We start from the raw sequence: 21,755 nt of genomic DNA, 5'->3' as shown, positions 1-21,755 counted from the left end.
TGGTTTTCTACTGTCTGTAACTTAAAAGGCTTTACAGCTTTAGATCATAAAAGTCAGTGAGTGGTTATGGTATAAATTGCAGAAAACAGTGCTATGGAGAGAGAGCATGGTGAGTCAAAGCATTTTATTTTCCAGTCATAACACCAGTGAACCTTTTATTATTCATATGTCTCTGTGGTAATAAACGTGTGTATTGGTCCTCATAAAAGCCAGAAAATGCCTAATGGTATTTGTAAAGTAACATGCATTTGTCTCATACTCAAGGTAAGCTCATCAAATTCTGTCCAGTGTCAGATGTTGTAATTACAGAGGCCCAATATCTGTTTCTCCCTAGTTTCTAACAATCTTTCTAGTTTATCTGGAAGTGTTTTGACCCCTACCAGCAGCTGATTGGCATTTCCAACATTATGCTTTGTTACACTTGATTCTAGAAACAGTAAGTAACCTGTCCAGAGGTGAGACTCCAATTCTGAAAAGACACGGAGGGTTTCTGCATGACTACTATAACTGAAGGACTGAAAAAGTTTGCAACTAGATAGGGTTTATATATGAGTTATGCATATTTCAACAAACACTCACAGGATGGAAAGGAAAATCAGCAGAGAAATAAGGTAAACATCAGTCTAGAAAAAATCAATAATGTCCACAGAAGGTAAAGCAAGAGGAGAAAGGTTAAGGTGGTATCATAACCAGAATACAGTTTCAGGACGTACATGGGTTAATCAGATTTATGGTTTATAAATGCAGCTCCCAGGTCCATAGAAAGAACACCACAGGCAGGTTATAGCATTGTCACTTGCCTCTCAAGAGATATCAGTGCATTCTCTTCCTTGTTCTCTGCCTTTTGTTTGCTCTACAGCTTTAGTGCTCTGGGGAAAAAACAACCCAGTGCTCAATGCTAAAGAGATCATGGAATGATTGAAGGAAAAAGTAGAAGTAAACCAAAGATTTAGCCTGTCAGTGAAACTTTACAATTAATAATTGTCCCTTCTGTTAGTACTCCTGGGTGGCAGGTTTGCTCAGGGCCAACAGCTGCTGTTCTTCTGACCAAAATAAAGCCTTGATAAAAGCTTTCATATTCATATATTCATGTCAGGCATTGAGTTCTCTTGAACCATATTTTTTTCTTCCTTAGGAGACTGATCCTGCAAGATCTTACTCTCAGGAATATTTCTTATTCTCACATGTTAAATGTTTCTGTGTAAATCAGATGTGACTGGTGCTTGCCAGACCAGGCCCTAATTTCTTAATATATAGAGCCAATTTATGGCTTATCTACACATAAAAGGTGTATTCCTTTAACTATACTGGTATAGCTAAGGTGTTACAACATACCTAGCGTGGGCACAGTTATACCAGTATAAAGTTGCGTATAGCAGTATAGCTTATTCCCACAGGGAAAAAGGGGGAATAAACGACATTCATTTAAGGCACCTTTATACTGATATGAATGTGCCCACACTAGTGGTTGTACTGGTATAATTATTTCAGTTAAAAAAAAAAAAAAACACAACTAACCGAAATAATAACAACAGTTAAAAAAAAAAAATCTATCCATAGACCAGGCTTTAGTTGACAGAGCAATGGTGAGCTTTCTTGCCATCTGAAAGATGAACATTTCATTCTCTCACTTGGTCTCTCATTTTTAGGGCTGACAGGGTTTGCAAGTGTAGTCACTGAAGTATGGTGATTAGGCACCCAGACACACATCCTAGGCAACCAAAAAAAGGGCTGACGGGTAAACTGCTATATATTCAAGGGATCTGGCTAGCTGTTTAGTATTTGTGGACAAGAAATTGGTATTAGAAATCAGTGACTTTTTGTTCTGAGTTTGGTTGCTATCTAATCCTTTTATATTGTTAATGAAATTATGACAATTATTCCATAAAAAAATACATATAGTCATTTTTTTAAAAAACAGGTAGAAAATGTGTGTGCAACTCAGGCTGCTCTAAGTGACAGGAAATGGAAACAGATTTCAGTGGCATTGAGAAAGCACAAAAATGAGTCTAAGTCAGCGCAAAATATGAGGGTTTGAGACTGAATTTGAAGCTTTAGGGGGATTGAGTAATCCTCTGCCTAGTGCCAGGGCCAGTCAGTCTTAGGGCTTGTGCTGTTAAACCATCGTGTTTTCTGTGTAAGGGTTTTTGGGGGGAGATGGGATAATCTCTCTGAATTACATTATTGCCCAAAATGCACAAATATTAGCTGACCTGAGTCTGGCTGCCATTAGACAGATTTCTCTGGAGAAATTATAGCCGGTAATGTATAAATAAAAGCAAGAGGATGTTTGTACTTTTACCTGCATTAACAAACCGTTCCTCTGTCTCCTACTCATTTTCTTTCTTGCTTGCTTCTGTAGAACCTCCAGTGGGCCCGAGATGTGTTGCTAGGCAGCAGTATCCCATGGCAGCAACTGAAGCACATGCCAGCACAGGGTCTCTTTTGTGAGAGGAACAAGACTAATTTCTTCAATGTAAGTTAATATTGTTGACAAACATACCACTACTTGGACATTTTAACACCTGCTTCCCATATGGAAGGTTTGTTGAGAGAGAATGTTGGGGGAATTCAACAAGAGAGGGTTGAAGGGGCGACACAGAGGGCAAAGAAGTTGGATTTGTACTACAGCAAAATTTACCAGTATTGTCCCATCTAAGAGGATGCATGCGTAGTGCTTAATCCTTATAAGCTTGAGAAGCTATCATCTTACAGTATTAACATGAATGGGGGCGGGAGAATCAATGGCTCACCATCATGTGATGGTCACTAAATGCTGCTGGGATGAAAACTGTTTAAAATTCTAATTCTGTTCATCTCTGCATGTGCTCTCTCTCTCTCGGGTAAGTCCTTTTGCACTTTTTGGAACAACCAAAAATAGTACTATTTGTTCAAAGAATTTTTGAGGTTGGGGGAGAGTACTGAAGTATTGTATCTAAATGTGAGCTACTTTATCAGCAAGAACAGGAGTTCTAGGTAATCTCATGAAGCCCAGTCTCTAGCAGAGTCTCACTGTATGGCAAACTAGCTGTCTATACATATGTAGCCAAGGAGTCTTTCAGGCCATTACAATGCTCAATGTTTGTTATCACTGTTTGATATTATTATTTCCTGTACGAAACAGTTTTCTCATAAGAATTGATTTCTGGTTTGCATCTGTTTAAAACAAACAAAAAGCCCTCTTCTGAAGACCATTTGGTGTTTTGTGCATTCTGTTCTGAGTAGTCCTCCTGCACAAATTTCTTTTGATGTACAGTATATGCTCTTCTCCCACTGTAATCTACTGGAAGAACATTAAATGAAATTTCAGGTGTTTCAAAACTGTATCATGGACCAATCTTAAATTCTATCTCCCTCTCTGCTCCGGAAGAGAGGTTTTTGTTATAAAGACTGCCATGTCTGGGAGGGTGTAGACTTAATAGTTGTGATGTAGTTGGTGAGCATGTGCCTGTGTGCCATGCTAGTCTCCTGAGTGCCTGCCTGCTTTTCCTACAAAAATCTTGCTCTGTAAATGCTTAATCCTATAAACTGTTGAACACTCTGGCTCTGATCTAGCAAATAGAATCATAGAAATGTAGGGCTGGAAGGGACCTCAAGAGGTCATTTAGTCCATCTGCCTGCACTGAGGCAGGACCAAGTATACCTAGACTATCCCTGACAGGTGTTTGTCTAACCTGTTTTTAAAAACCTCCAAAGACTGGGATTCCACAACCTCCTTTGGAAGCCTATTCCAGTGGTTAACTAGCCTTCTAATTAGAAAGTTTTTCCTAATACCTGATCTAAATCTCCCTTTCTTCAGATGAAGCTGATCATTTCGTGTTCTACCTCCAGTGGACATGGAAAACAGTCCTCTTTATAACAGCCTTAAACCCATTTAAAGACTTCTATCAGGTCCCCCCCTCAGGCTTCCTTTCTCAAGATTAAACATGCCCAGTGTTTTAACCTATCCTTATAGGTCAGGTTTTCTAAGCCTTTTATCGTTTTTGTAGTTCTCATCTGGATTCTCTCCAGTTTGTTGGTATCTTTCTTAAAGTGTGGTGCCCAGAACTGGACACAGTACTCCCGCTGAGGCCTTACCAGTGCCGAGTAGAGAAGGACAATTACCTCCCGTGTTTTAGATACAACACTCCGTTATCTAAGTCATTAATTAAAATATTAAATAGTACCAAACCCAAGATAGACTCCTATGGGACCCCACTAGATACATACTCCCAGTTTGGCAGCGAAACATAGATAACTGGTTGAAAAACTGTACTTAAAAGAATAGGTATGCACCCATCTTACAGTGATTTAAATTAGACCACATTTCCCTACTTTGCTTATCAAAATGTTATTGGGACTATTGTCAAAAGCCTTACTAATATCAAGATATATCATATTTATAGCTTTCCCCCATCCACTAGGCCACTAACCCTGTCAAAGGAAATTAGGTTGGTTTGGCATGATTTGTTCTTGACAAATCCATAGTGGCTATTACTTATTACCTTACTATCCTCTAGGTCCTTAGAAACTGATTGCTTAATAATTTGTTTCAGTATCTTTCCAGTTATCGAAGTTAGGCTAACTTATCCGTAATTCCCCAGGTCCTCTTTGTTCCCCTTTTTAAAGATATGTACTATGTTTGCCCTTCTCCAGACTTCAGGGACCTCACTCGTGCTCCTTTTGCTCTCAGAGATAATCGCTCACGGTTCTACATTTGCTTCAGCTAGTTCCTTAAGTACCCTAAGATTAATTTCATCAGCCCTTCCTGACTTAAATGCATCAAATTTTATTAAATATTTTTTAATTTGTTCTTTCCCTGTTCTGGCTTGTGTTCCTTCCTCCTTTTGTTAATGTTACTTGTGCTAAGTATCTGGTCATAATTAACCTCTTTAGTGAAGACTGAAGAAAAAGAGGCATTAAATATTTCATTCTTCTTGCTTCATGCTTAGCTTTAATCACATGAGTGTTCCTAAAGAAGTCAGTTGGACTGTTCATATGCTTAAAGTTAACCATGTTCACTGGTGGATCAGAAGCAGAGCATTCAGCACCTTGCAGATCAAATCCCAATGGCTGCACTAAACAGACTGGAAGAGCCAGTCAGAAGGGAACTGTGCAATTTGTGTGAGAATTGATTTCTACTCAAAAACAGGGATTTACTGTATAAAGAGATGAGTGGTCCACCTAATTTAGTAGCTAGTTTTTGAATGCCAGTGTGAGATACTTCAAAGGAAGGTATAAACCCCCATAATGTCCCTAATTGTATGGTGCTGTGCCCTGTGGGGGAAATTTCTTCCTCACCCCCTGATGAGGATCTGTTTATGCCCTGAAGAATGAGAAATGATAGACTTGTTAATTTTATCCTAGATATTATACATTTACATATTTAGTAAATTTTTAAAATTACAAAAATAAATTCCCACAGTTTAGGATGTTCATACATTATTAACAACTTAAACGTTATAAGAAGAAAAATAAGAATATAGTCTCCAAAAGGAAGCTATGCTCCAACTCAACACAACTCTCAAAAAGTAGCATTAGAAAAGTGATGATCCGTGTCCAAAGGACAACAGACTCCACTAAGGCTTTGCTTCTGCTGTTGGTGTGCCTATGCCAGTTAAGAGCCCTCATTTAGGATCCTGTCTTCAACCATGAGAGATTTAAATCTAGGGACTCTTAACTCAATTGCGCCAGCATCTCTCAAATGCCATGATGGCATGCTAGGGTGGGGTGTGTCTTGGAGAGCTATAATGTGAGCCATTCAGGGGTTTATAGATCAGCGCTAACACCCTAACACCTACATGCAAATAAAAAGATAATACTATTATTAATATAGGCATAATATTAATCTTGGGGCTAACTCCGCATAACAGGCTGACAGTGGCGTTCTGCACCATCTGTATCTTTCTAGTCCTCTTCAGGGGGATTACCATATAGAGCAAATTGCAGTAATCCAGCACAGAAGACACGCAATCATGGACCACAGTGGCAAGATCCAGATTCAAGAGAAATGGTTATAGTTACTTTGATATAGATGAAAAAAGACACCAGTGCCACCTGAGATTCCAAGAGTGAATAATGTTCAAAGAACCTCCAAATTGTGAATCATTTGAAAAACTCCCTCCATAATTGAAATAAGAATCACCCCTCCCACCATAGTCTAAAAATCAAACCCTCTTCTCACTAGCATGACATCCATCTTGTCTGGGTTAAGCTTCCGCCCTCAGCCAACTTTCTATCTTGGCCAAGCACTAGGAAAGCAAATGTGCTGCATTCTCTGGGTCTGGCAAAAAGGAGATACAGAGCTGCATGCCATCTACCATGTACTGATATCTTTACAGCCCACTATCCTCCTTAATAGCAGCGCATATATGTTGAATAGGACAAGGTGGTAACAAAATAGAATTTTGCAGAACCCCATAAAAATAGGCAATTTTCCAAAGCTTCTCTCACACTAATCTTATTCATATGTCAAATATTTTTAATCTTACTGAACTCAGTAATATCCTGCAGCAGCGATTTCCACAGGTTAATAGTGTTGCTTACCGTATTTACTTGTATCCACTTAAAGTGTATGCCCTTGACATAGAGTGCTCTTTTGTTCTCATCATAGGAACGGTTAAAATGAATGCCTGAGTGGGTTTCTCCATATGATTCACTGTTTAGATACCATTTCCTTCCAACGTGAATAGTCCTCCTGTTTTTAATCTGTTCTCATATGGAAGAGTCAGAGCTGCTGAAATTGTAGCTGATCTAATTTTACATATACAAACAACCATCGTGTGAGAATGAGAGCTAGCAGCTCAGAGATTTTAGTAGGGACCTTGCCAACCTGCTCTTCCAGACATTTTATAAATCATGCATATTCCTGGTGGAATTATTTATGAAATGAGTGAGAGCAATATATGAAAAGGAATAAACAGGGTAGTGCTGTCTCCTATTAAATTTTACTGCAGGACTACAAGTCTGAATCTCAGGATGTCCTGTTCTGTTACCTAATTCGTTAGCCCTTGAGTAGCTGTGAGTGAGATCTCTTTGTATTATGCTCTGCTGCCTTGAGGAACAGCAAGTAAGCTTTGTTTGCTTAGCCTTGATGTCACCTCACTGACATTAAACTGAGCTTCAAGGTACTTAAAATTCAGTATTCTAAATTTGAAGGAAATATGCTTCTTTGAGTTGATACAGATGTGTATTCCACTTAAGTGTGAGCACACCCCGTGCACTGGAGCTGGAAAAATTTGCCTAGCACTACCTGTAGAAGGGCAGCTCTCATGCTGTAGCCCCTCTCCTGACTATATTCGGCACCGCTGCCCCAACCCTCCGTCAGTTCCTTCTTACCATTTGTGGCTGGAATCAGAGCTCTGTGTGCTTTAATCCCACTTCTCTCTCAATTAGTGTTTCCTGTTTTATAGTTGTTGTACATAGTTAATAGTGCCTTTGTGTACTGTTAGCTAAGTTTTCCCGGTGATGCCTGCACCAGGGTTTAAACATTGTCCTTCATGTGGGGAAGCAATCCCCAACAGCGATTCCCCACGTGGTGCTTACTGTGTCTTGGTGAGGCCCATGTTAGAGGGTGCTGTGCAATCTGCAAGTCATTTAAAAAAGCAGACTCAAGTGGCTGGAGACCTTCCTTTAAAGCAGCACCTATTTGAGCAGCCCATGTGGCTTACTTTGGTACTGAGGCCCTCATCTGGTCGGAGGTCACCCTCGGGTTCTGAGAGTGCTCTGGCTTCACGTTCTGGAGCACAAGTCTCTCCCATGAAGTGGAGTCATTCCCCATTGAGTACGCCAAGGAAGAGGTTGCATAAGACTAATTGGGAAGGTCCCAGGTCCTGTGGGGACACTCCCACCTCCCCCAGAAGGAGCATGGATCAGCACCGGATCAATGCCGACATGCAGGATGGCACAGGTACCTGTAACACTGCCCCGGTACTGATTGGGGAGGTTAGAAACCCTGTACCATTGACTCCAGTTCTGGCTTCTGGGTGTGCATTGAGTCTGGTACACATGAAGGACTGTTCCCTCATTGGTGGCATGTCAGGTGGCTACAGACCGCTGCCTTTCAGTCCCGACCTCTCCTTTGGTCGTGGACTTTGCCGGGACTACATCATTTGTAGACTAGTTGGCTGATTGGGTTGCTGAACCACCGAGTCTGTCAGCACCAGATCGTAATGTTCCCCTCCGGCAAGTCATGGAATTGGGGCTTGTATTGGGATCGGTATGGGACACATTTGTACCACCACAGTTGGTAATGCAAATGTTGCTATCGCAGTTCTCACTGCCATCGGACATGTCGATACTGTTCCTGACTTCGGTGTTGACTTCATTCCCACTGGTGTGCTCAGCACGGACGGTACCACTTCTACTTTGTTTAGTTAATTTTGTATATTTGCCTATATTATATTATATTATATTATATTATATTATATTTTTTTACTTATAGTGTCTACAGAAAGGTTTCTATAGTAACTAAGTCAGAGATTAATCCACAGGGAGGAGAGGAGGAGCATTTTCTTTATATAGCAGGCAGCTTTTTCAATTCAGATTCTATGCCACTATTAATAATAAAAAAAAAAATTTCAGCTCAGTGCACAGAAGATAGTGTTCACCAATATGTGGGTGGCTGGTAACTACATTTCTTAAGACTGAATGGAAAGGAGCACTATGAGGGGTTGAGCTCCGAGTATTAGCAGCTGCCCATACCACGCAGTCTGATGTCCAGGATTTGCGGTTTCATTGTATATCCCTCACAGCATTAGTAAGTTTAGGGACTGAAAAGGCTTGCAAATGTTCAAGGTAAATGCTCATAACATTTTACAAAAATGATTTCATGCTGTTTTTCACAAGTCTGAATTTCACAATAAAATTCATTGGCCCAAAATATCTTTACATACTGGCTTACAAATGTCTAGTTTGAAATATTGTGGGGGGGGGTTTATATTCAAAATTTAAGAACCCTGATAGCCATCTTTGACAATTTTTACTTGGGAGGAAAAGACAGGAATAAAGCACTGTATACACACATACAATGTACTATACATAGGGAGACAGGTATACCAAGTCATGTGGGGATGGAAGCTGCCAAGGACTTCAGCACTCTTTCTACCTCCAAAAGTGACACAAAAATGTTACTGGGTTTTGTGTCCCCAAGGTTTCCCATTCTTCCTTCCATACTCTGGCAAAGCAGAGCCAAGCATAGGCATCAGCCTTCATAGGGCAGCAGCTGTCTGATCATTCCGGCATTCTGAGAGGGAGCAGGTGATGGCTCAGATTAGAGTGATTTTTTTTTTCATTGCTTTGGGACTGTTCACACTAAGTATGATTGGGCATTGGCACACTGTGAATTGGCTCTGCAGGACTGAGAGTTCTGGCTGCTATGCAGTCAGAGAATGAGGTTCTCTATGTGTACAGGATGCTCGTGGGGGCAGAATTAGTCAACATAGGCCCTCCGCTGTTGCTCTGCCAGTCGTGGGGTTTCTCTGGCCCTGCCACTGGTCCTGCCTGCTCTTACAGTTCTGTAAGGAAGCAGTTGGTTCTGAAGAGGGGATCTAGTTAGGAACCATGTGACTTTGGACTGGAATTTTGAGTAACCAGAGCTGGACACATGAATTTGAGGCTGATGGCATTATGATTGTTGTTTTATGTGGTTGGGCAGCAGGGAAGTCAGCCCTGTTCCCACCAGGATTCCACAAAGTACCCAAAGCATTATTGACTCACATGGTTCTAGAGACAGGGTTTTGAACATACAGCTGCAGGCTGGCTCCATCCCTCATGATATATTTATTAAAGTCAGATTCTCCAGAATCTAAACTTTCATTTAAAAAAAAAAAGTTAATTTCTAGACCGTATGGCTGCAGAGATAACCTTTTAAATGTGAACTGAGTGAGTGATGTAGATATTTGCCTGAGTCTGCAGACAGCTGAAATGATGACTGTGATGTGAACTCTCCTGTCACCTATTAATCTGAAAGGAATATCAACTTTAAATGACACTTGGGTCAATATTAGCTATTTAGTCACCAGTATAATGGGGAAGAGGCTGAGAATGAAGCTTGCAATATATAGCTTGTAAAAAGACTTGCTGCAGGAAATGCACAGTGTGGAAGGGGATGCTGAATGCTCCGAGATCAGACCCAGGAAGGTCGAAGCTGTGTAAGCTTCTTGCCCTGGTGACAGTGAAGACATGTTACCTCAAAGTCCTGACTGGCTCCATATGGAGTAGTTCCAGAGCATCGCCCAGGTACTCCATGACAATGACACCTGAATCTGGGACAGTTCCTCAGATATGTCACCTAAAAAGAATGGCTCAGGTTTGGGAATCTCCCTCACATCCTCAGCCGTGAAGACCGATGCAAAGAAGTCATTTAGTTTCTCCGCAATGGCCTTATCGTCCTTGCGTGCTCCTTTAGCATCTCAATCATCCAGTGGCCCCAGTGTTTGTTTAGCAGGCTTCCTGCTTCTGATCTACAGTACTTTAAAAAAAAAATTTTGCTATTACTTTTTAGTCGGTGGTTCTTCACATTTTTTTTTGGACTTCCTAATTTTTTTACATTTCATTTGCCAGAGTTTTTGCTCCTTTCTATTTTCCTCACTAGGATTTAACTTCCACTTTTTAAAGGATTCCTTTTTGCCTCTCACTGCTTCTTTTACTGCTTCTTTTACTTTGTTGTTTAGCCACGGTGGCACTTTTTGGTTCTCTTACTATGTTTTTTAATTTGGGATATAAATTTAAGTTGAGCCTCTATTATGGTGTCTTTAAAAAGTTTCCATGCATCTTACAGGGATTTCACTTTTGGCATTGTACCTTTTTAATTTCTGTTCAACTAACTTCCTCATTTTTGTGTAGTTCCCCCTTCTGAAATTAAATGCTACAGTGTTGGGCCGCTGTGGTGTTTTCCCCGCCACTGGGATGTTAAATTTAATTATATTATGGTCACTATTACCAAGCGGTCCAGCTATATTCACTTCTTGGACCAGATCCTGTGCTTCACTTAGGACTAAATCAAGAATTGCCTCTTCTCTTGTAGGTTCCAGGACTAGCTGCTCCAAGAAGCAGTCGTTTAAGGTGTCAAGAAACTTTATCTTTGCACTTTATCCGTCCTGCTGTGACATGTACCCAGTCAGTATAGGGATAGTTGAAGTCCCCCATTATTATTGAATTTTTTATTTGTATAGCCTCTTTAATCTCCCTGAGCATTTCACAGTCACTATCACCATCCTGGTTATGTGGTCGTAATATATCCGTACTGCTATATTCTTCTTATTAGAGCATGGAATTACTATCCATAGAGATTCAATGGTACAGTTTGGTTCATTTAAGATTTTTACTTCATTTGATTCTATGCTTTCTTTCACATATAATGCCACTCCCCCACCAGCATGACCTGTTCTGTCCATCCAATATCTTTGGTTCTCTGGTATTACAGTGTCCCACTGATTATCCTCATTCCACCAAGTTTCTGTGATGTCTATTAGATCAATATCTTCATTTAATACAAGGCACTCTAGTTCACCCATCTTATTATTTAGACTTTTAGCATTTGTATATAAGCATTTTAAAAACATGTCACTTTTTAGCTGTCTGCCATTATCTGATGTAATTTAATGGGACTCTTTTTCATTTGACTGTTTCTCATCAGATCCTACCCATATTTTATCATCTTCCATCCTCTCCTCCTTACTAGGACATAGAGAATCTCCATTAATAGACCCTCCCCTAAGGGATGTCTCTGTCCAAACCACGTGCAACTCCCCATCTGTCTGCTTTCCGCCAGCCCTTAGTTTAAAAACTTCTTTACAACCTTCTCAATTTTAAGGGCCAGCAATCTGGTTCCATTTTGGTTTAGGTGGAGCCCATCCTTCATGAAAAGGCTCCCCCTTTCCCAAAAGTTTCCCCAGTTCCCAATAAATCGAAACCCCTCCTCCCTACACCGTCATCTCATCCGTGCATTGAGACCGTGCAGTTCTGCCTTTCTGACTAGCTCTGCACGTGGAACTGGAAGCATTTCAGAGAATGCTACCATGGAGGTCCTGGACTTTAATCTCTTACCTCACAGCCTAAATTTGGCTTCCAGGGTCTCTCTCCTATCCTTCCCGATGTCATTGGTACCTACATGTACCACGACCACTGGCTCCTCCCCAGCACTACACATACATCTATCTAAATGTCTTGAGAGATCCGCAACCTTTTCACCAGACAGGCAAGTCACCATGTGGTTCTCCCAGTCATTGCAAACCCAGCTATCTATGTTTCTAATGATCGAATCCCCCATGATATGTCATTTTACAAATGTACAGTGAATAAATTCCATAGTTTGTCTTTGCCAGCTGTGAACAGAGGATATCAGTTGAAGGAAAAGAAATTAAATGGTGTGGCGTCTGTGTCACTTTAAGGAGAAACTGTTGAGCACTTCAAATTCCCTCCTTTAAAAATTTAACCTAATGGGACACCTTCAAATTCTGAAAAATGATAGTTTCACCGTGACTAGAATTTTGAAGATAATAATGTGTGATAGGTCTTGGTCTTTTTAAAATATATATACTTTTATTTTAATATTAGATTTGTATGCCCACTCTCTACCTGACAAACAAGTTCTCTACTCTTCCTACTAAGTGAGCTACTTATTCTGGTTTACAGCAGACGTGAACTATGGCAATGATTTTCTCAGAACCTTGTTGACATCAGTGGAACTGGTGCATAAGCAAAGAAAACAATAAAAAGAGCCACATTAATCTTTCTATATCTTTCAATTAACATTTGCCAGAAATAGTGTATTTTTAAGCTTTTATTAGAGTGTTTTTAAAAAGAGAATTAAGAAAAAACAAGCAAGTTTTAACTTTTTTTTTTTTAAGTAGCTGGCATCAGCATTCTTCTTTCCCCTATAAACTCTTCTAGCCTTTGTCTGAAACCCCTAACATAAGAGTTACTCATTTGTTAAATTCCATAGCATCAGATGTGAGCGCAGGCAGGCATGTGGCTGTGTATGAATGGAGAGGAAGTGAGTAACTTTGCTAGGTGAAACTTCATTGACTTTAAATATGCTTGGCTTTTTTTACTCCTTTTTATGAGGGTGATGGCAGTATTCCCTGTGGAAAGGGAATTTAATGGATGCACAGTCAGATTCTAACAACATAAGAATGGTCATACTGGGCCAGACCAATGGTTCATCTAGCCTAATATCCTGTTTTCTGAGAGTGGGCAGTACCAGATGCTTCAGAAGGAATGAACAGCACAGGACAATTTTGATTGATTCATCCCCTGTCATCTAGTGCCAGCTTTTGGAAGTCAAAGGCTTAGGGAACATGGGGTGGCATCCCTGCCACCTTTGCCTTTGTACATTGATGCACCTTTCTTCCATGAACTTATCTGAGGACTGTTCACTGCAAAGCAATTTTCTTCAGTCCATTTCTAAACGGAAGTACTTTTTTCACTTTGTGAATTTAGGTTGAGATGTTTTCACTAGCTATATGTTGGTTTTAAGAGGATTCTAACAGAGTAATCAATGTAATTCAATGTCATTTCCACTACGCATTCTGTGTATATCGTAACTGTGAGAATGCTTTTGAGGCAGACTTGAGCTTCTGTCTGAGCTTGCATTGAAGGGAACTGCAAAGCCACAGCCAGTTTAGTATTCTTTTATTTTGTGCTCAGAATTTATCGGCAAGATTTTTCAACCTTGCACCTTGTCCCTGTAAGAACTGATTCTATTTTGGGGGCTAAAGGAGCTGATCCTTAGCAAGTAGATGCAAAAAAACATCCACAGTTGGGCAGATTGTATTACCTTTGTGAAATCCTGACATGACCTGGGGCTGCAACTGGGACTATATCCCAATTTACTGGGCAAATAGGTCATTTATTGGAATTTTCAGCCTTTGAAAGAGAAGAGGACCTGTATTGAAAAAGTATTTTCCTTTATTAAAGCAGCATATGCCATCAGAAATATTCCTGGCACTGCCAGATCTTGGCTGAAGGTTTTAAGCACCTGCCACAAATAAATATTGTCTAGTGCGAGGGAGCCTGGGAGACTATGTGGGCAGAAGAAAGCAGAATGATCCAAGACAGGATTGTTCTGCTCACAGTACTTTGGGAGTATGTATGTATCATAATGTGAAGGGCCTAGAGATGAGTGAATTTTTATTTAATGGCTTTAAGATGATGTGACTGATCATATGGTGAAAATTAAGATGGAGGAAAGAGGAGATGTGACAGAGCAGAATATATTTTGTTATTGTGAAGTAGTCAGGGAGCCTTTTTGTGGGTGGATGTGTTACACATGTAAACATTGAAGCAGAAATACTCCTCATGAGTGGTAGTGCACTGGCTTTGGCAGCATTGCTGAAGTTAAGAGAATAAAAAGTTTGACAATTGTGTTATGTGTGATTGTTCCATACTCTTTGGCTCCTGAGGAGAAGGTGGGAATTCCTGCCATAATATGCATACATTTCGCAACTTGCATGATAACTAGTAGTTGGAGCTCCAAAGGGTTAACAAATCAATCAGATAACTTTGTGAGCCTCTTGGAAAGGGGATTGGGGAAGGTGTAGGAAGAGAGGAACAGAGAAAGAGTCCACTTGTGGTCAGCATTATACATTTACTCGTATGAGTCACTAAATTTGTTACATTCTCTCATTCAGCAAGGAAGTTCCAAGTACAGCTTGAGTGAGAAATGGCTCATTTCCAATATTTTCATGGCTATACTAATTTGCAGTACTTTTGTCTGTGCTACCACTCAGCAGGTGTGTGCACACACCTCTGTGGCGGTTCAATGACAAGACGGAACACAGCTTTTAGCAAGCAAGCGACTCGTCTGCTAACAGGCTTCTCCCTGTCAGCTTTCCACCCTCTCCTTTATTCTTTTCTCTCCCCCCGCGCATTACATTCTCCAACAGATAAAAGGAATACACTGGCTTTGTTTAACATTCTTATTTACCAATTTCTATCTACCGCATTCCTTGCTCTCGGGCCTTGAGCCCAGTCCTGGGAGGCTTCCCACGGTTCATGTCATTTGGGCGAGATTCCAAGGTTGATGCCCTTGAGAAGAGCTGTGTGTGCACAGGTCCAGCACAACACTCCAGGTGTGCCCTGAATGTTGCCAAGCGCATGAACCTTGTATGAATCCTACATCCGCTCCTTTTTTGTTTATTTGTGCTCGGCCATCTCATGGTAGCCATCAATTTGCTTTTGCAAGCCAATTAACTCCCGGACAGACAAGGTCATAACTCGTGGAGCCTGCCAGGGCGGGTCTCGACAAAGCCTTAACAAAAAGGAAATACATTGCACACAGCAACAGCAAAAAATAAGCTTAAGAAGGTAAAGTGTGATTGGCCGGGCCCCAATTAGCCGTGCTAAAGTACTGGGAAGAGAGGTTCGCATAAGCAGCGAGCATCATCTCATTCCCAATTTCCTCAGGGTGATGACATACTGGAATAAGGCATGTACGTAACAATTCTTCAGCTGCTACAAAATCAAATAAACAAAAGTGGGTAATATTTGCTATTGAAGCCAATCTTTCCCATAGGTTATATGTCATTCCAGCCCGTAATGGAGGAAGCGCTCCCGAGTCAACCCCTCCAGGAAATAGCAGGCACAAAAGGCATACAATCAATACAGAATTAGCAATAATTTGGGCGAGAATTGCCATAAACAAAGTCTCAGGAGTCTCTGGCTGTTGGTTTGCTGCCAGTTTTCGTTGAGCCGCGGCGACCAATGCTTTTACTGCTCCCCATGTCATGGGCTGGCTTGGGACGCTACGCCTCTTCCGTTTCCGTCCTGCCCTTGTCGACCCGGGAGGCACCGCGTTCTCCTCCAAGGTCAGCTGAAACTCCGGTATGGGGTTCGACAGCCCCTGGTGCCACGCCATGCTGTTTCAGTGCCGGTCGCACACACCGGGCCGGAACCCACAACGGTCCTGCAGGGAGAAACACAGCAGCATATCCCCGACCCCAAGTAATTAAAGGCACTGGGCCCAACCATTGCGGATCGGGCAGCTGACGGTAATAGACACGCGGTCTTTCCAGTACCTCGGATTTGTGAAAATGCCGATCCGCGGGGGTCTGCTGATCTGCGTTCAGCGTTAAATTATTTAAAGTAAAGAAAAGGACATGCATTTGTTGCTGAATGTCTCCTAAGGTTCGGAGACGCAGCTCCCCTTGTTTTAATTGTTTGTCGAGCAAGGTTTTTAGCGTGCGATTTGCACGTTCAACAATAGCTTGGCCTGTGGAATTATAAGGGATCCTGTATTTGAGACGGACGTCCCATTGGGCACAAAAGGTGGAGAGGGCTGTGGAGCAATAGGCTGGGGCATTATCCGTTTTTATCTGGCTCGGGCGATCCATAACAGCAAAACAGGCTAGCAAATGGTGAATAACTTTGGGAGTGGCTTCCCCATGCTGTGGGGTCGCCCAGAGGAATCCCGAGTAGGTATCAATGGAAACATGTAAAAACGAATAGGAGCGGAATTGTGGCACGTGAGTGACATCCATTTGCCACAGCTGATTCGCTGCGGTACCTCTGGGGTTAACAGCATAAGAAAAGGTAGGGGCAGCAGCGGCACAGTGAGGGCAGGAACGAACAATAGAACGTGCATGATCAGCAGGAATATGAAACTGTCGGGCCAAAACAGAGGCAGACTGATGAAAAAAGGAATGGCTTTCAATGGGGTCAGAAAAAAGGGAATTTACCTGACCACATAACGCGCGATCGGCGCGCACATTGCCCTCAGTGAGTAGCCCAGGCAGAGGGGTATGACTGCGAATATGAGCAACAAAATAAGGGAAATTACGAGTGGTGAGGAGATACTGTAAGAACAAAAACAGGCGAAGGAGGTCCGCATCGACCTGAGGGGTAATGAGGGCAAGGGGTAAATGATCAATTACCTAATAAACATAATGCGTGTCCACAATCAAATTAAAGGGACAATCAGCAAAAAGTTGAAAGGCCAAAATAACAGCAGCTAGTTCCAAGGACTAGTGAAGCTCTCCAAGCGCTGTGCATGCAAATATTGTTGTACAAGTGAATGAAGCGCTTTCAGCTTTTCTAGAGGGAGGGGCCACTGGTCAATCCATACGGGCTCTAAGGATTGCCATACCAATGGTAATGCGGATGGCAAGGTGGGTGAGGGAGGATTTTGGGCCATTATATATTAATATCGAGGGTGGTGTCCAGCTTTGTAAGTAAATCACTGCCCCAAAGATTGAGGTGGACAGGGAGTACAAAAGGGCGGATTGTAGCAAGGGCACAGCCTCCATTTGTTGCACCAGCGAAAGCCCCTGAGCAGACGCAGACGACCCCCCGGGGGGCCCTGGAGCATGGGGCCCCACGGGGGGATGGTAATCACACACCGGCTCCGGTGGGGAAGGCCAGGGAGGCGGTGGTAATAGAGGCACTGGGGGCGAAGCAGGGGGAGGGATGGTTGCAGGAGTGGACGGGGGTGGCAGGATCGACAGCCCCTCTGTTGGCGCGGGAGAGGGCCTTTCTGAGGCGACACACTGTGTCGCATCGCTAGGAGGGGGGATGGCTGCAGGAGCGGACGGGCGTGGCGAGATCACCAGCCTCGCGAGGGAGGGCCTGTCCGAGGCGACACGCTGTATCGCGTCGCGGCAGAGGTGCCGGGCATGTAAAGCCTGCACGGGCGCCCGAGGCTCTTTGTGCAATGTCTGGCCCAACCGCTCCCAGTCCGCTAGCTTAAGGGTTCTGGCTTCAGGGTACCACGGGCATTGGGCACTCACCTCCTGTAGCAGGAGAGTGAGTTCTCGAGTGGGGCAGTCATGCTGAGCCTTACGCAGCAAATACTGTAGCTCATTACGGTGTTGCACTTGCAAAGCAGAGAGGGAGCTTCCCATACTTACCACAATGAAAAATACTCACCGGGATCCGCGAGGCGGATGAGTGACGCGTCTGAAACCCTTGCCGGGCGAGGTGAGTGCTGAGGGCCCCACGTTGGGCGCCAGTTGTGGCGGTTCAATGACAAGACGGAACACAGCTTTTAGCAAGCAGGCGGCTTGTCTGCTAACAGGCTTCTCCCTGTCAGCTTTCCACCCTCTCCTTTATTCTTTTCTCTCCCCCCGCGCATTACATTCTCCAACAGATAAAAGGAATACACTGGCTTTGTTTAACATTCTTATTTACCAATTTCTATCTACCGCATTCCTTGCTCTCGGGCCTTGAGCCCAGTCCTGGGAGGCTTCCCACGGTTCATGTCATTTGGGCGAGATTCCAAGGTTGATGCCCTTGAGAGGAGCTGTGTGTGCACAGGTCCAGCACAACACTCCAGGTGTGCCCTGAATGTTGCCAAGCGCATGAACCTTGTATGAATCCTACACACCTCCTTTCAACAGACAGTTTCACAAACTTGGCTTTTGTGGATTTGCTTTATTTTTCTGTAGTTCAAAGGAAGCAAGCTGAGAAAAACAAACTCCTTCTACGTTAAACCTTTCCTAACAGGTTATTCAGAATGAATTGGGATAGTTGGCTATTTTGCTTTTATTTGCTGTTGAGGTTTGCTGACACAGAATAGAAATTAGAGATGGAAGGTCCTCTTGGGGCATATAGTTAAGATCTTTGCCAGTGAAGACGAAGTATCTCTTAAGAATTTTGTCCAGTCTAATTTTAAATAAACTGATGGGAATTCCTCTAATTCCCTTGGAAGGCTATTTCAGTCTGATTGAGCTCACTGAAACAATTTTTCCTGATAGTCAACCTAAATTTTCCATGGCTTTCAGTTACACTTGTTTGGACAAGCGAGTATGGACAGAGACATCTAAATCTACACACAAAACTGTCACTCTGTCATCTCTTTGGTTCATTGGTCTACTGAAGCATTTGCTCTGACAGTCCACAAGGAGATAGTGTAAACCATCTGCTCTGTGAGAGCCTGGATTGTATTCAGATTGTTTGGATTGATATGTGACTTCTGAGTTGCTTCATCGTTTGCATTAGTGACTTGCTGCTTTGCCTTGCGAAATCTGTTTCAGATTTACTAATCTAAGTACTGCAGAAATATGGTTTAGGGGAATGCTTATTCACAATTCTCTATTTTTCTTGTGTGTTCATTGTTTGAGATCAGAAGGAGCCTGGATAGTGGCTAAAATGGATTCTGCTTGCACATACACAGTGCATTCCTTCTGACGGAATGTACCAAAAAATGTGCAGTGAAATCATAGAATCGTAGGACTGGAAGGGACCTTGAGAGGTCTTCTAGTCCAGTTCCCTGCACTCATGGCAGGAGTAAATATTATCTAGATCATCCCAAACAGGTGTTTCTCTAACCTGCTCTTAAAATCTCCAGCGATGGAGATGCCACAACCTCCCTAGGCAATTTATTCCTGTGCTTAATCACCCTGACATGAAGTTTTTCCTAATGTCCACCCTAAACTGGCCTTGCTGCAATTGAAGCCCATTGCTTCTTTTCCTATCCTCAGAGATTAAGGAGAACGATTTTTCTCCCTCGTCCTTGTAACAACCTTTTATGTACTCAAAAACTGTTATCATGTCCCCTCTCAATCTTCTCTTTTCCAGACTAAACAAGACCAGTTTTTTAAATCTTTCCTTATAGGTCCTGTTTTCTAGACCTTTAATCATTTTTGTTGCTCTTGTCTGGACTTTCTCCAATTTGGCCTCATCTTTCCTGAAATGTACACATACAAAATGTGCTGGACACAATACTCCAGTTGAGGCCTAATCAGTGTGGAGTAGAGCAGAAGAATTACTTCTCATGTCTTGCTTACAGTACTCCTGCTAAAACATCCCAGAATGATGTTTGCTTTTTTTGAAACAGTGTTACACTGTTCATTCATATTTAGCTTGTGATCCACTATGACCCGCCAGACACAGGCACTGTCTTCCTCCGGGCCTTGGGACTGCTCAACCCCCTGCTCTGCCCCAGGCCCTGCCCCCATCCAACTCCATCCCCCAAGCTCCCACCCCGTCCCGTCTCTTCACGCCTTTACTCCGCCCCTGCCCCACCTCTTCACTCCCAGTTACAACCCCTCCCCCGAACGTGCCCCATCTCCGCTCCTCCCATTTCCCCCAGTGCCTCCTGCATGCCGTGGAACAGCTGATTGCGGGAGGCACTGGGGGGGAGGGAAGGGGAGGAGTTGATCGGCAGGGCCTCTGGCAGATGGGAGGTACTGTGGGGGGAGGGAGGGAGCTGGCTGCCGGTGGGTGCTAAGCACCTACTAATTTTTTTCCATGGGTGCTCCAGGGCTCAAGCACCCACGGAGTTGGCGCCTATGCCCCCGGATCCCTTTCTACAGTACTCCATTTTAGGCGGTCATTTCCCATTTTGTATGTGTACAGCTAATTGTTCCTTCCTAAGTGGAGTACTTTGCATTTGTCCTTACTGAATTTCATCCTATTTATTTCAGACCATTTCTCCAGTTTGTCCAGATCATTTTGAATTTTAAGCCTATCTTCCAAAGCACTTGGAACCCTCCCAGCTTGGTATCATCTGCAGACTTTAAAACTGTACTGTACTCTCTATGCCAGGAGTCTCCCAACTTTATGAGACGAGGGCTATATTAGATTTTTGAAGGGGCTTCGCAGGCCAAAGCGACTGGGAAAGAAATTAAATATATGCAAAATTGTTAAAAAAAACAACACTACTCTACTGTGTCAGTGTTGCATTAAATTCGAAATCAGGCTCCCCTTTTTGGGTCTGCTCTGCCTCGTGCCTGCTCCCTTCTCCCTGTGCCTGCTCGGCTGAAGAAAATGACAAAGGATTGAAAGTTTGGCTGTACTTTGGTAAGAGAAGCTCCAGGTTCCCATTGTTGGTTGGGACTGTTTGGTTCTATTACTGCTGTAGTTAAAATTTAACCATTGTGAAATTGTTAATTTCCATCTTCTTTACTCCATTTATTGGAGATGTAATCAAGCATCTGGCTTGTATTTTTACTCTAAGGAAGGGGTCCGTGCCTGCTCGGCTGCAGCAACGACTCTCCCCTAAGTTGGCTCCCATTATGGGGGGACACTGGCTCCCAAAGGCACTCACCCCTCTGCACAGCTCAGCTGTGCTGCCGTCCCACATGAGCTGCTGCCAGCGGCCCCTCCCCCTGCCTGCTCGGCGCGCCTACTCAGCTGTTCGCTTCTCCGCTGTTGGTTGGTTGGAGGGCCGGACAAATGGAAGCCCCGGGCCGGATGCGGCCCGTGGGCTGTAGTTTGGAGACCCCTGCTAAATCATGGATGAAGATATTGAACAGAACGAGACCCAGAACTGATCCCTGCAGGACCCCACTTGATATGCCTTTCCAGCTTGTCTGTGAACCAATGATAACTACTCTCTGGGAATGGTTTTCCAACTAGTTATGCACCCACCTTATAGTACCTCCATCTAGGTTGTATTTCCTCTAATTTCTACTTTTCCCTAGAAGTGTGTTAAGTTTTGTTTGTGTGTGTGTTGCTGTACTGTACTTGGCACTGGTGAGGCATCAGCTGGAATACTTGTCCAGTTTTGGGCACCACACTTTTAAGAAAATTATGAACAAATCAGATAGAATCCAGAGGAGAGCAACAAAAATAAGAGGCTTAGAAAACATGACCTGTAAGAAAAGGTTGAAAGAGTTGGGCATGTTTAGTCTAGAGACGAGAAAACTGAGGGGGGACATTAGTCTTTACATATGTAAAAGGTTTTCATAAAGAGTATGGTGATCAACTGGTCTCCATGTACCCTGAGGGTAGGAGTAGTAGTAATTGGCTTAGTTTGCAGCAAGGGATATTTAGGTCACATGTTAGGAAAAACTAACTATCCTTATAGTTAAGCGCTAGAACAGGTTACCTAGATA

At 42.9% G+C, this 21,755-nt stretch overlaps 1 protein-coding gene across 19 annotated transcripts in view; it reads left to right on the top strand.

Moving 5' to 3' along the window:
- The window catches only part of CABIN1 (calcineurin binding protein 1), a 212,816-nt gene that overhangs the window by 91,027 nt on the left and 100,034 nt on the right, over positions 1-21,755 (top strand). For all 19 annotated transcript variants that reach the window (XR_006285947.1, XM_043529061.1, XM_043529059.1 and 16 more), the window contains one exon: positions 2,363-2,476. Coding sequence is in view for 18 of the 19 variants with exons in the window: in XM_043529061.1 (XP_043384996.1) it covers positions 2,363-2,476 (114 nt within the window). In the remaining variant the exon portion in view is untranslated. The remainder of the gene's footprint in view (positions 1-2,362; positions 2,477-21,755) is intronic.

The sequence above is a fragment of the Chelonia mydas genome, chromosome 15 (genome assembly GCF_015237465.2).
Source record: "Chelonia mydas isolate rCheMyd1 chromosome 15, rCheMyd1.pri.v2, whole genome shotgun sequence".
In the NCBI taxonomy this organism is placed as follows: Eukaryota; Metazoa; Chordata; order Testudines; family Cheloniidae; genus Chelonia; species Chelonia mydas.
Note: the sequence above shows the minus strand (reverse complement) of the source record. Positions and strands in the feature narration are given on the sequence as shown.